General features: G+C 38.4%; 1 protein-coding gene across 1 annotated transcript in view; it reads left to right on the forward strand.

Annotated features, from left to right (window-relative positions):
* The window catches only part of ATP9B (ATPase phospholipid transporting 9B (putative)), a 269,119-nt gene that overhangs the window by 106,113 nt on the left and 146,777 nt on the right, over positions 1–16,229 (forward strand). Inside the window, exon 9 of the mRNA XM_025365036.1 lies at positions 9,343–9,423. Within this exon, the coding sequence (XP_025220821.1) occupies positions 9,343–9,423 (81 nt within the window). The remainder of the gene's footprint in view (positions 1–9,342; positions 9,424–16,229) is intronic.

The raw sequence follows: 16,229 nt of genomic DNA on the forward strand, positions 1-16,229 counted from the left end.
TTAACTTCTGGCCTTATAATATCTTTGCCATGTAAATATTTCAAATCTTATTTAGGTAAATAGTTATATGTTTTCTTTTACTGTTTATATGTTTTTATTTATGCATTTATAGGCTTTGTCTTGTGCCAGGAGGCTGTTTGCCCACCAATATTCATTTATCATTTTAACCACTTTTAAATGTTTGTCAGTAGCTGGAATTGAAAGGTGAGAGCCAAGTAATTTGCATTTACAGTATTCTAATTATTAAAATAGTTCCTACAGTTCTGTCTGATGCACAGAGACCTAGGAGAGGGAAGTTGAATCATGTCACTTAGTATGTGTGGCTAAAGAATTGTTTTAGAGTTAAGTAGGTTCTTTATTTTATTTTATTTTTTTATTTCATGTTATGAGCTGAGCAGAGTCATGCCTCACTCCAGCCTGCATCTTCTGTGTCATCATTTCCCTCCTCAGCCCTTTCCCATCCTTGCTGTGCTTCCCAGGGTTTTCAACTTGCTTTTCTTTTTTTTTATGTTGTGAAATAAATCTGTTCTATTATCTTATTACTTGACATCTAGCTTATTATTCTCATACTATTTGTTAAGGTAAGTTTTATCACAGAGACATTCTTGCAATCTATGGACTTTCTAATGTAATTGGAACTGATTGCTGGGTTAGTGCTACTGTTTCATGGTTACATATTTCCTCCTTGTGTCCTCCTTTTTCTTGTATACATCCTCAAGTAATCTCTGCAGAACTAAAGTGCGGATAATATGAGTCCTTAAACGACTGGAGGGGATTTTGGTTGACTGTAACACTTGGACGAAAGCCCCACCCTCTGGGTCCTCCTCCTGAAGAGCCTTCCAAGGATTCTAGGGTCACTGGCAGTAGCCAGCTTGGGAGCAAGTAACACTAAATGATATTTTTCTAGCAGATTTAATTTTGCTAAGGGTAGTAGAAAAGAAAGTACAGAATCAAAACACTATGTTAGAAAATATTTGTCTGAAAAAACAGAAAGCCAAAAAATCCAGCCAAGCAAGAATATTGGTGTATGATTCCATTAACATACAATTCTGTACAAACAATCAGCAGGTGATAGAGGTTAGCAGTGCAGGGATAGGCGGGCTGCAAGGGGGAATGGGGGCACTTTTGTGAATAATGGAAATATTCAGTATCATGAGGTGGTGATGATCACAGGCATACACATATATCAAAACAAAACGGTACACTTTAAACGTGCAGTTTATTGCAGTAAATCACACCTTAATGAAGTAGTTACAGTTTTTCATACTGTTATCTATAACTTTGAGTAGTGCTCTTTGCCATGATTACAGGAAGTGACATTTTATTTTCTTCAATATTATAGGATGTTTTCTTTATTTTTATTAGTGACAGATATATACATATATAAATTCAAAAATATTTACAGAATTAAACAATTCATACAATGCAACTTTTAAATTTTTGTGGCCAGTACACTTTGATACAGAGTCTGATTAAGAATTTTAGTGACATAACTATATGGCAAAATGAAAACATTTTAATTTTTGCTGTGACCAGACCACCAAAAAGCAGTATATCCTAGGAAAAAAGGAAGTTCAACTGAATATCTGATTCATTAATCAATTTTAAATTCTAGCTTCACATAACTTGGCATGTTAGGTATAGATCTTTTTTCCTGAGAGAGGAAAGCTCTGATTTCATTATGGATACAGGCAAGGCAATTGAGTGTTTCATGTAATAGCTTATGCCCGTAACCGTCCCTCGTTCTGGCGTTTGTGTCTCTCGTGGTGTAGATCGGAGGGTCTTCTGTGTTGTGAGCTGTGTGTTGTGTCCGAGTTGTGTCACGTCAGACTGTGTCCGTGGTGACAGCCAGGCTAAGTAAACTTAGAGACCTAAGAACTCATCTGGAGGAGCTGAGGACACAGCCAAGAATAACCTTCGTCAATTCTGTTATATTTTCAGGAACTTAATATGATCAGAGGATTAAAGTTTCGAAGAGTCATGTAATAATAGCTGTGCTTCAGAGCCTGTAATGGCAGGTGCGGTTTCTTGTGGCTTCATAGCTGTCTAGAGGCACAGTTTTCAGGCGTTGTAGACATTTGGGAAATATGTTTCTGGCTTTTGTGATCAAACAAATTTATTAACAACCACAAGGCCACAGTAATTTTCAATAAATCATGACATGCTGATTTATTTCAAAAGATCCATATAGCAGTAAACAATACCATTTACATTTAATTAGTTTTATTGAACGAAAGGCAATTTTATTTGAAATGAACCACATGTTATGATTAAGGATGTATTTTAATGACCTTTAAGTAATGCGAACAAATGTTGCCCTTGACCTCACAGCAGAGGCTTTCCTCCATTATTGAAAACCTCAGAATGGTTTTTAAATTATCGTGAAAAGCTTCGAATGACATTCTCATTATTGTGCCATTTATTCAGTCATTTGATGTCTACTATACTAGATGAAGTGCATTACTCTAAATGCTGATGTGTGTGTAGAAATGAGCTTGCCAGCCTGTTTTTTATTTTCATGTATCAAAAGGTAGTTTGAGGTATGAAAGTTTCATGTTTTGGAAATTACTGTGACAGTGTCATATTCAAATGATGAGTGATTCTCAGACTTGCCTTATTGCTGGAATCATTTGACTGCTTATTAAACATTCTAGTAGAAGTTTCATAATTCTCAAGTTACTAGAGAATATTTCTTTTTGTGTAAACCAGCTTAATTGAAAATAAATTTTTGCTATTAACAGTTAATACATAGTCTAAGCTACTGTAACAGTTGCACTGTGGTAACCTAGTATGTTCAACCTTTAGTCCACCCTTCCTGCAGCCTCTGTTCTTTAGAAATCTGGAAACTAGCCTGCACGTATTTTTCACAGTTTCTTGAAAGGTGTGTGAATTCGCTTTCACGTTGAATGTACTTTCGCAGAGCTTGTAAGGCAGGAGTGAGGAGGAGGAATCTTTCTGCCTGTGTGTTCTCTGCTGACAGGTGTTCTCAGGGGTCTGAGCTCCTGCTCCTGCTCTCCAGCTTTAGGGCTTGGGTGGGAGTGCACTGTGTGCATCGTGGTCTCCAAACCATGTGTCTCAGATGTGTTCCTTGCCGTGGTGCTTTCCTTGGATGGATATTTTGGTAGCATTCTGAGAGTAGCTTTGGAGCTTCAGTCCTGAGCTTCATCCTTTCATTGATTTGAGAAGCATCTTGTTCTGTGTATGAAATCACTGTCTGCTACATGGTCTAGGATGGCTTCTGTTTCCTGTACTGAAATGTGACTGACACACCTTGAATCAAAACAGATTTTCACCCTCACAACAGCCCAGGTGGGTGGTCAAAGGCTGATCTCTGCTGATACGTGATATGTGGTTTTGCAGGGTGGGTTCCAGTGGCTGCCCCACCGCCACACTGCCCCACAGGGGAGGGGAAGGAAGGGCCTGGTGAGTACTTGGACTCAGAGGGGCACATGTCCTTTCACATGCTCTGCTGGCCAGAATCAGTTATATGGTCCTAACCAGCTGCAAAGAAGGCTGAGAAATGCGTCCTTTAAGTGAGAAGCCGCCTACCCATCTACAGCTCCGAAGTTCTATTTTTCAAAGGAAATGGGAAGAAAGATGGAAGGTGGTCTCTGCCGAGCCATTTCTTCATTTTGTCTTCTGTTGAGTGTCTGATTTCCCCTGTGCTGCTGCTGCATGGAGTGCACAAAACCAGCAGCTCTCAGAGGACTGTGCTGCCCTGAGAACAGGATGCTCCCTTTAGAATTGTTGTCATAATTACCTGTTTTATTAGCATCAGTTATCTCACGTGCATTCTTCAAGGAACTCAAAGCAATTTACAAATTTGTATGTTAATGACTCACATAGATTAAAATATAAAAATGAATGAAATGTCAACAGAAAAACAGTAAATATTCTTCTAGAAATGAAAAAGACAGTATCAATTTTAGATGATCGAATCTTCTCTGTTAAAGATTTTTTTTAGGTGATTGAGCGTGACATACAACTCTCCAGTCCCTTTAAGAAGAGATCTGGCAGGAAGAGTCCTGTGTAGAAAACATGAGGACGCCCTTTAGCCATGCTACCCCTTGTTTGAAAGGATTATTGGAATGCGTGTGTAGAATCAACAGGGAAGAGAAAGCCCGATACAAATGAAAAGCCGAGCCCAGAGGAAGTAGATGTTCAGGAACAGAAGAGAATAAATTCAAATGTCTAATATACTTTAAGAAATCTGAGAGTATGTTGCTAACAACCTAAATAAAACAAGCTATGAGAAAGGATCATGCGGAAAATAAAAACTCTTAGAAATATATATAGTTGATGAAATTTTAAAAAAGCAAGTAAGAGTGGAAAATGAATTGTTCTGCATCCCTCAGAATACAGGGCAAGATTGGGAAATACAAATTGATGGTTACCAGTTTTAGCTCGGCCCTCAGTGCTCCCTGTAATCCTTGTTAGGAGTTATAATCAACTGTGGTTCCTCTTATTGATGACAGTGCTTTCAGACTTTTCCACTCTCCTTTAATTTCTGATCCAACTGTGTTTTCCTTCACCGGTAAGACCAGTTGGTCTTAACTTACATGGAAAAAGCAGTCTATCAATTGGAAATTCCTTCATTATCCCATAAGTAAAGAACATTACCTCTATTCCCCTGTTTTGCCTATAATTACACTAAATAATCCTTCTAAGAATAATTATTTTATAACTTTCGACTGATCTTATCCAAGTGTGCTTTTTGGAGACCTTGGTAGATGAGTACTTTCTTCTCTCTTTTTCTAATCTTTCTCTGTTAGTTTCTTTCTGTTATCCCTTAAGGCCTTCAAGTGCACCTCGGCTTCTCGTCTTCCTTTAGATCTTTCTTCAGTATTACCGTAATTGAATATTTTTGGAATACTATTTTATCTCTTGACTTTTTAGCACTTTTTTTTTTAGTTTGCAGTATGCTCTTAACTAAAATATGCCTTTAACTAGAGTTTTTAACTAGTTACAGTATGCCTTTAGAGTTTGCAATATGCCTTTAACTAAAAGTGTATTGTGAAAATTATACCACTTCACATAAAATATAATAATTTCGTCCTTGAGACCAGGCACGGTGGCTCATGCCTGTAATCCCAGCACTTTGGGAGGCTGAGGTGGGCGGATCACAAGGTCAGGAGTTCGAGACCAGCCTGACCAACATGGTGAAACCCCGTCTCTAATAAAAATATAAAAATTAGCTGGGCATGGTGGCATGCACCTGTCATCCCAGCTACTCAGGAGGCTGAGACCAGAGAATCACTTGAACCCGGGAGGCAGAGATTGCAGTGAGCCAAGATCTTGCTGCTGTACTCCAGCCTAGGTGACAGAGCAAGACTCCATTTAAAAAAAAAAAAAAAAAAGAATTTTGTCCTTGAATAGACCTATTTCCCCCACTCACGCTTTGTACTATACAGTCCCCTTGAACAATACAGGGGTCAAGGGTGCCAATCCCCCATGAAGTCAAAAATCTGTGTGTAAACTTTTAACTGCCCCCAAATTTAACTGTTAATAGCCTGCTGTTCACTGGAAACCTTGCTGATAAGCTAAACAGTTGATTAACACATATTTTGGATGTCATATGTATTATATACTGTATCCTTACAATAAAGTAAGCTAGAAAAAAGAAAATAGTATTAAGAAAATCATACTGAACAGAAAATACACTTATAGTACAGTACTGAATTTATTGATGGCACAAGTTGACATCACCTGTTTACAAGGTGCACTGTCTGTCTGAAATGGTGGGCAGCCATAGCTGCAGACTTTAATCCACCACACATGCTGAGCAACTCAGCTTTTTCTTGTAATGTCATGACTTTTGTCTACTTTTTGAGAACATTTCCATCCAGCATCACTAGAGGCACTTCTTATGGGTCCTGTGGTGTTATTCAAGGTTCACACCATGGTATTATGCTAAACACGATGGAAAATATGTGAGCGCCATGAGCGAGCACTCGGTACTGTGATGCATAGGGTCCTGGATTGGAGACGGCTCACACAGATGCACGGGGTCCTGGAGCGGAGACGGCTCACACAGATGCACGGGGTCGTGGAGCGGAGACGGCTCACACAGATGCATGGGGTCCTGGAGCGGAGATGGCTCACGCAGAGGTCAATGGTGCCACACCGCATTTCCAGCGGACCCTCGCACTCATTCCCCACAGCAACAGCAGGAGGGGCTGCGACACGTTTCCGGGAGCACAGTGTGTACTGCACTTAGTTCTGTGCAGTTAGGGTTTGATACTGCATCTTCAGGATCAATTTGCAAGTCACTCAGCTGCAGATGTTGTCATGACATGTGTGTTTAGGTTTTATTTTACTTTTAACTTTTTGTAATAGATTTGTGTATATTTTATAGTAGTAAGTGATACAATAGACTACGTCTACATACATTTTATGTTCTCGTGTTATACCTAACTTTAAACATTTAAAAAATATTTCTAGGCTATGTGATGTATCTTCAAGGTTTTTCAGATTATCAACAAATCTCCAAAAGTTTTCTAATAGATTTATTGAAAAAATTTCTTGTATAAGTGGACCTGCACAGTTCCAACCCATGTTGTTCAAGAGCTCACTGTACTTTGTAATATGTACTATATCTACAAATATTATAAACTGTTCCAGCCCATTTTATTTATATACATACACACACCCCCACACCCATATAGTTTTTTGGCACAGAGTCTTGCTCTGTCACCCAGGCTGGAGTGCAGGTGGTACGATCTCGGCTCACTGCAACCTCTGCCTCCCGGGTTCAACCAGTTCTCCTGCTTTAGCCTGGTGAGTAGCTGGGACTACAGACATGCAGCAGCATGTGTGGTTAATTTTTGTAGTTTTAGTAGAGATGGGGTTTCTCCATGAGGGCCAGGCTAGTCTCAAACTCCTGGCCTCATGTGATCTGCCTGCCTTGGCCTCCCAAAGTGGTGGGATTACAGGCGTGAGCCACCGGGTCTGGCCCATTTTATTTATAGTTTAAGGGAATTAAGATTAAAAATTGGATTTGGGTTTTTTTGTTTTGTTTTGTTAAATATTTACTTAGATGTTTACCACTTTTGTTCCTTACCATTCCTTCTTGACGATATGAGTTTCTGCCTGATATTGTTTCTTTTCGGCCTAAAGGACCTCTGCTGATATTCCTCTAGTGGATGTCTGCTGGAATGGAGTTCTCATTTTATTTATCTGACAGTGTCTTTATTTCACCTGTATTCTTAAAGAATATTCTTGCTGGATATTGAATTCTTGCTTGACAAGTCTGCCCTCCACACCCTCCACCCCTCACTTTAAATATTTTGTTCCATTGTCTTCCGACTCCATTATTTATGAGAAATCAGTGGTATTTTGATAGTTCTTCTCTTGTGTGTAATGTTATTTTTCTCTAGGTATTTTTGAGATTTTTTTTTTTTTTTTTTTAGCAATTTGACTTTTATTTCTAAATTTTATTTGTCTTTTTAGGGGTTTTCTGGGCTTCCTGAATCTGTACATTTCTGGCTGACAATAAATTTGGCATATTTTTAGTCATTGTTTCTTCAAGTAGTTTTTGTTTTTTCATTCTCTGTCTGGCCACTCATTCTGAACCCCAGTTACATGCATGTTAGACTCTGTGATATTCCCTTCATGGTTCTATGACTGTATTCATGTTCCAAATAATTTTTTCCTATGTCCTTTGGAATCATATCTCTTGACCCACGTTCAGATTCACCATCGTCTGTAATCTGTTAATCCCATCTGAAGAATTTATTGCAGACATTGCATTTTTTCAGTTTTGGAATTTCTGTGTGCTTCTTCGTTCTTAAATACACTTTGTCTTTCTTTGTTGTGATTTCCTCCTTGTTTACTCGTTAGGAGCATGCTTTTCTTTCAGATGTGCTAAAGCTGCTTTGAAATTCTCCCTTCTTAATTCTGATGTTTGGTCATCTCAGGGCTAGTCTTCACTGATTATGTGCTTTCTTGGGTATGGACCTTGCGTTTTTGTTTCTTCATATGTTTAGAAATTTTGGATCATCTCTTCATTTTTTAAAATGATTCATTGTAGAGAGGCAGGATTCAGGGTTCTGTTATGTTCTCCTGAAAGTACTGGTTTTTTGTTTGGTTCTGTTTTAACTGGTAGCTAACTTGACTGAAGTCACTCTAGACTCTACCTTTCTGGCATTAGGGAGCTGCTGTGGTGGTCTCGGTTCCATTCTTTTAGTGGATATAGGTTAGGGCATGACAGGTTAGGTGTCAGAACGAGATCATACACACATTCGGCCCCTTCTGAGGCACTCTCCTTTCTTAGCTTCCATTTCTTTCTCACTTTGCAGCTGCTGTGGTCACCCTGATCTCTCACCTCTGCTTCTTCATGTCTGGGAGTCTGGGAGTTTTCTGTTTGAGTTTTAGCAGCCGTGACAGGACTTTATACACTCACATGTACAGAATGGAAATCAGAATTGTAGAAATGGCAAACTCTGTGTCTTAAAGGATCATGGCGGGGCGGGTCACAAGACCACCCAAAATTAGATGGTTTGTTAGGAGGACTCCCCAGGACTCAGCATATGATCCTCCTCCTGGCTGTGATTTATGACAGCAAAAGCATAGAGCACAGTCAGCAGCAAGAAGAGGCACTGGGGTGGCTTCCAGCGGAGACCAGGCTCAGCCTCGCCTCTGGAGACTTTCTGATTTAACCTTTATGTGTAGTCAATGAATGAAACAACCTAAAGCCTATGTCTTTTCTGCTCCAAAATTAATGGTATGAAAGTAGCTATGATGTGTGTTTTGTGAAAGCTTTCCCATGTGATTTTATAAGTATGCATCATGAGCACGTGGTTCAGACACATGGAATAAGCACGTCCTCATGGCTGTAAGGAAGGCCACGCTTAGCTTATAGTGATCAGTGCCTGCTTGTGGCTGTAAGGAAGGCCACACTTAGCTTATAGTGATCAGTGCCTGCTTGAATGAAAACATGTAAACAGATCTAGGAATTTATTAAACTGTTTTATAAAACTTATGAGGAATTGTGATAGTTCCTTAATTCCCCCTGAACACTTTGAGGTGACTTCAAGATATTCCTAAACAGGCTCCACCTCTACCATTGGAGCCCCCCGGCGGGCCCTGGGGCTGCCTATTGTGAGTGTCTCCTGCATGATTTTGATTCACACCTGCTGTTCAAGGGCACACCCTGTCAAGCTTAAAAATGGTTTCTGTCTTTATCTGACATTGTAATTTATAGTGTTGACACAAAAATCTAAGAAAATCAATGATCGCTTTTTGTAAATAATATATGAAAAATATTAATTAGCAAATGAGAAATTTCCAAGTAATTTTACTAAATTATAACATTATAATCAATTCAAATGTTCTGTATTCCAGGACCTTTTTTCTATCAATGCTTATGTTTATGCTCAGAAACCACAAATGGACATTCACAGTTTTGAAGGCACATTTACCAGGGTAAGTTAAACCTGTTGTTCAGTACAAATAGAGTTACTGTGTAAGTTAAAAGTAGCAAACCTTTATTTTGAGACAGTTCAGTCAAGAATAAATTCAAATAGAAGTTTCAAACTAGGAAGGGAAAACCTATATAATGTTTGAAGTTCTTAAGTGTACCCATATTTAATATGTCTTTGGGATACATTTAGTACAGTTTTTGGAATTTTTTAGCATAGTTACTAATAAGATCTTTATCTCCTAAAATATTGTGAATCAGTTAAATGAAGTAATTTATTTTCATTTTGACTGAATAGTTGGTATACCATAATATCCACATCATGTCTGGCTTTTTACTGTCTGAGTTGGGTGGGTGTTTGTATGTATGTCTGTGAGTCTGTATGTGCATGTTATGTTTCTTTATACACATGTGTATATTTCATGCCACACACTTTATATTATTATAGAGTTTTGTTAAAGCTGGAAGAACTTTGCCCCTGACTAATAGGGCTTGAGAGACTCAGTAACTCTTTATTTTAACAGCTTATAGCTGATATTATAAATGCTTTATAGTAAGGGATTTTAGTACATGACTATAGGTTATTTGTAATTGCTGCAGTTATTTTAAAAATACTTTTGTTGGTGAATTCATCTTTTATTTCACTCTTGGTCACATGCAGTTATTGGCAAGCAGTTGTCATCACTTGAAAAAGCATTTTCAGAGCTTATATAATGCGACAGTTAGTGAGCAAACTCTGGGAATGTGAAGTGCGGGCACTGTGAGGTCATTACAGTCCTGTGGTGCTCTGGGCCTTTTGCAGCTGCCTATTTCCATAGGTGCTGCATACAAGCATGCATAAGATGTTCATGGAGGGACAGAGGAGGAAGCATGTCCTGGTGATAAGTATCATGCAATGAATTCTGAAATAAACTCATATCTTTTTTTTTTTAACAAAAGTAGTTGTTATGAAAACAGTGTGTTCTTATTAAAGACAACATATGAGAATAAATGTTACAAAAAGGTACCCTTAGTATGATAAATGAAAAGTTATTTATGTAGCCACTATTAAGAATTTGAAATATTATTTGCTTTCTTCCTTTCCTTTTCTTACTCTTTTCTCTAATTTATATTGCTCATGACTTTGAAAAGTTGGAAATGTTTGCTAGACAACGTGTGGAAGTACAAGGAAGTCAGAGAGCAAGTGCGGGTTGGCTGAAAAACCTGGTTCAAAGGGAAGCATATGGCTCAGTATGCAGGTGTGACAAGGGCTGGGTCGTATAGGACTAGAAAGATATCCAGGCTTGACCGGAAGAAGCCATTGAAGGATCTTCAGCTTAGAAGAGAAATGATAAATATATTTTTAAAAGATTCATTCATAAGTTCTGATTCCCTTAGGATAATGGTGGCCACTTAATTTTGTTACATACTACATAGCCTTCCAAAATCATACAGGCTAACTATGAGAGTAGAGAGTGTAATCTGTAGCTCATGTTTAGCAGAAATGTGAGACAGAAAATACTGTGAACTTCAGTTTACTGTAAGTGGGGAAAATATCCAGAATAACACAGTTAGCTCCAGAGCCAGGATGGTGCAGCAGAAGGAGGTTGTCTTGGGATGCTGATATCATGTAGGTTTTGCATTCAGAAGAAAAAGGATTCCTAAGTAGGATAATGCATCCTGTGAATGAATTGGGTAAGCAAAGCGATGGGACATTGAAGGGACTTGTGGAGAAGTACAGATTGGAAGTGACCTTGGGGGAATGTACAGGGGCAAGGGGCACTGGTAAAGAGTTGGTGGCTCTCGGAGGCTTAATTAGGAAGAAAAAGACAAAGTTGACCTTTCTGAAACATGATAATAGCAATCAGAAGAGTCAGTCCACACCACCCCAAAAGGATGCTGTTCACTGAAGACATTGAACTTCATTGTGCCTGTAGAAGAAGGCACTCTTGGATTAAGAAACAAATTCCACCTCCCATCCTTGGAATAGGATTTCCTATTTGTACAGATTCAAGAAAAACAGCTCTTATTATTATGAATAGAGGAAGGAACCCATTTTGCTGTCTCACCCAGGCTAGAGTGCAGTGGTGTGATCATAACTCGTTGCAGCCTCAAACTCCTAGGCTCACGCAGTCCTCCTGCCTCAGCCTCCTGAAGTGTTGGGATTATAGACACGAGAGCCATCGTGCCTGGGCAAATGTAGTTATCAACAGAAGAAAACAGATAAGTGAGAAGCACATTTTCAATTGATAAAAAATTTCTAAAAACAGGGAAAGGAAAAACCTCAATGCAAAGTAATTCTATAACAATGCAACAAGCCTGATTTAAATATAACTAACCAAACGATGGTACTTAGGAAAGAACACCGTAAATCAGACATTTAAAAACACAAGAATCAAAATGGAATAAATTTCTCAAGAATGTAAGAATAAAAGCTTAAGAATAAAACAGGACAATGTGAATGAGAAGGCTAACTGAACTCAGGAGAACACTGAACGTGAGCATCTGAGAAGGGAGGACTGAATCACAGCATGCCTGTGGGGGATGCACAGTAAGAGATAGGGAGGTTGTAAAGAAAAGAGTCGAGGAAACGAGATGATTAAAGAGGTGAAAAGGACTAGAGGTTGATAGATGTGGAAGAACGGCAAGAAAGACCCGACATGAGAGTCTTGAAACAAAATCATGAAGCGATTTGAAACATTGACAGCCCAAGTATGTGTTACTAAATACAAGGATGTCTGAAGGTACACACTGAAAGGGCCCAGCATGCACGTGAGAAAACTTCAAGATATGTAGCTGCTGTCATATTTTACATATACAGGGAAAAATCCTTTGGTCTCCCTGGGAAAATGACTAGCTCCCCACAGTTGGAAAGGGCCAGGTTGGTGTCAGTGTCTTCAGCATGCAGAGCCATACAAGAGCAGGGCAGCCTTTCCAGGAGGCGCAGGGGAAGAATGTGTGAGTGGAGCGTTTTGCTCCTTCGAGACTGTCCTGCAAGTGCCAGTTCTGTGGAGAGCAGTCTCAAGCTCTCAGAATTCAGAGAGAATTCTGTACAATACAGAATTCAGGTGTGTTGTACACATGAGCCTTTTGTGAATAATCTCACAGAGGATTAGCTCTGCCCAGCCTATAGATGACCTGGGTGGAAGTTTTATGGTGAGCACTGAAGCTCTAACAGATCTAAGAATAACACAGTGGAGGGAGGATGGGTGGAAGATGGGACAGTGTATATGAATTTTATATGCTTCCTCAAATAATCAGCTGAAAAGCAGGAAGAGGAGGAGAGGAGAAAATAGAAGGAGCTCATTGGTTGCTACATGGGTGGAAAGGCTGTCAGAGACTTTATTGAAAGCTGACGAGCTCAATAGTAGCTGTCTAAGCAAGGAGAGTAGGATGAAGGCAGGCTCCTGGGACACTGGGAAAATGGTAGTGACCAGAAAATATACACCTCACCAAAAAATAAATTTGGTTTTAAAAATTAGACAACAGTTTATCAATTCATATGGCTGAAGATGCATAGTACACAGGCTTTTTCACACAGAAAATTGGATCAGAAAGGCTAAAGGGTTAAGGAAAGATACATCAAGCAAATACAAATAAAAAGGAAGCAGGAGTTGCAGCCTTGGTATTTAACAAGAATACCAGTATAGAATCGAGAAAGCATTTTAGAATGAGGAGGAGAAAGATGCTATAAGATAATAAAGTCCGTCATAGGAAACTTTAACATCCACCTGCAGTGCCTAGTGGGTCAGGTGGACAGAAAGGTAGGAGAGGTATAGAAGAGAGAGCTCAGAACATGAGCAGTGAAATATATCATTTTAAATTTTTATTGAACTTTGTTCCCCAGTAATTTTTATTTCAGCATAAGGGTGTCACCAAAAGTTGAACATACATTTGTAAAGAAATTTTTAGTTCTGTAACATAGAACTCATACAGACAATATTCTCTGATCACAGTGCAATAAAATTAGTAAGCAGTAACAAAATCAGTGAATGAAACGACTTTCTGCCTGCAAATGTAAATACTATATATTAATTAATTTTTGTATCCAAGGAGAAATATGAACTGAAATTGGAGAATTTCTAAAAAATATTGGTAATGGAGACACTGCATATCAAAATCTGAATCTGCTGGATATGTGTAGAAATAGGAAAATTTATAATCTTTATATAGAGAGAGAGCAATAAAAATAAAAGAATGAAAATTGATGAATTAAGTATATGAAAAAGTGAACAAAAAGTGTGCAGAGGGAAGAACATATAAAGGTTTATGTTAAGGTCACATAACTACAAAACCATTCTGTTAGGGTGGGGATTTCAGAGGCCAGGTAATAAATGGAGGTAAGTTTTTAAAAAAATATTATGTGTTAAGTGATATAATATTGATTCAGAGTAACCTGTGATAAGTAAAGGTTGCATACAATAATTCTCAGAGCAACCGCTAAAAAAAGAAAGAGGTCAATAGAGGTGATGAAGTTAGATGCTAAAGTGGGATCAACTGGTTTCTTTCCCCTGAAAAAAGATAGGTGCAGGAAACGAAATACCAGGTGTGACAAGTAGAAAACAAAGAGCAAGATGGTTGACTCCGTAATTAAACATCTCTGCAGTTAAAAGGCACAGACTGTCAGACTGGAGAAAAACATAGTACCCCCAGATTGATAGAACTAACAGGCAACATAAAATCTACAAGAATGGATTTTTTCCTTCTAATCTATAGAATACGGACATGTAGTTTATTAAAACTATAGAATATTAAAATAACATTAGGAAGGCACTTTAGCATATTGACAGATATTATTAAATGCAACAGCTACATAATACACATTTTTCAAAATCTCATGGAACAATCCCAACTATAGTTGAATAGAATACAAGTCTTAGTATATTTTTTTAAAATTGTAATTATACACACACACACTAATTACAATACGGAATTAGAAATAAATAAAAAGTCTTCAGAGCCAGACTCCGTCTCAAAAAAAAAAAAAGTCTTAAAAATCCTCAGGTATTTGGAAATTAAACTCATAAACCTAAGTTTAAAATTAGATGGTTTAAATCCCCAATTAAATGGCCAGGATTGTCAAGTTGTGTAAAAAAGCAAGATTCAAATATATGGTACCTATAAGAAAACACATTAAAAACACAGGTAAAAAGTAAAAAGAAAAATAGATACCGTAACAACACTAATCAAAGCTGCAGTTACTTATAGTAATATCACACAAAGTACATCTCAGAGCATCATGAGAAAAGGGTTTATTATGGAGACAAGCCCTAAACATTTATGCACTAATAGCAGAGCTGCAAAATACGGTCATGAATTGCTTAATAGCAGAGTTACATTCTGAGAAGTTAGACCATTTCGTCATTGTGCAAACGTTACGGAGTGCACTTACACAAACCTAGATAGTGTAGCCTGCTACGCACCCAGGCTGTATGGTGTAGTAGCTCCTGTACTTCAAACTTGTACAGCGTGTTATTGTGTTTAATAATGTGGGCAGTTGTAACACAGTGATAAGCATCTGTGTATCTAACCACAGAAAAGGTACAGTAAAAAATGCTGTATAAAAGATGAAGAATTGGTATACCTGTATAGAGTACTAACCACAAGTGGAGTTTCCAGAACTGGAAGTTGGTCTGGGTGAGTCAGTGAGTGAGCAGTGAGTGAATGTGATGGCCTGGACATGACTGCACACTACTGTAGACTTTTTAAACACTGTACATGTAGGCTACACTCAACCTATTTTAAAATGTTTTTCTTAAATAGTAAATTAATCTTAGCTTCCTATAACTTTATCGGTTGTTTTTTTTTTTTGGTTTTTTTTTTGTTTTTTTTTGTTTTTTTTTGAGACAGTCTTGCTCTGTTGCCCAGGATGGGGTGCAGTGGCACAATCTCAGCTCACTGCAACCTCCGCCTCCCAGGTTCAAGTGGTTCTCCTGCCTCAGCCTCCTGAGTAGCTGGGGTTACAGGCACACACTGCCACGCCTGGCCATTTTTTTCTATTTTTAGTAGAGATGGGGTTTCACCATGTTGGTCAGGCTGGTCTCGAACTCCTGAGCTCATGATCCGCCCGCCTCGGCCTCCCAAAGTGCTGGGATTGCAGGCGTGAGCCACCGTGCCCAGCCCTATAACTTTAATTTTTAAAAATACTTTTTACTCTATTAATAACACTTAGCTTAAAACACAAACACATTGTACACCTGTACAAAAATGTTGTCTTTATATACCTAGTCTGTAGTATTTTTTAGTTTTTAAATTAAGTTTTAAAAATTTTGCTTTTTAAACTGTTTTTGTTAAAAAACAAAGACACGGTTGGGCGTGGTGGCCCAACTAGTTTAACATATAAACTAGTAACACAGTTGTTTGTTATTTAATATTACGTACTGTACATAATTGTATGCACTAGGCTTTCACGACTGGCAGCCCCTAGTTTTGTTTTCACCAGCGTCACCACAAAACGTGAGTAATGTCTAATGCTATGACATTCTGATGCTGCAGCATGACCATGCAGTAGGAATGCTTCGTCTCTGTTATACCCTGATGGGACTACTGTGGTTTGTGCCATCCATTGTCTACTGAACTGTTGTTATGTTGTACACAGTTCTACCTGAAGCAGAAACTGTTAGAACTTCAAGGAGAAATTGACAAACCCATTATGATAGTTGGAGATTTTAATACCCACTTCTCAATAATTGAACAAATGAGTAGGGAGAAAATCAGTAAGGATATAGTGGAACACTATAGTGTTGAAGAACACTGTCCGTGAAGTTGACCCCATTGATAGATACAGAGACTTAAGGCAGCAGGATGGGTAGTTTACCCAGTGCACACAGAA

This window comes from Theropithecus gelada, chromosome 18, assembly GCF_003255815.1.
Source record: "Theropithecus gelada isolate Dixy chromosome 18, Tgel_1.0, whole genome shotgun sequence".
Lineage (NCBI taxonomy): Eukaryota > Metazoa > Chordata > Mammalia > Primates > Cercopithecidae > Theropithecus > Theropithecus gelada.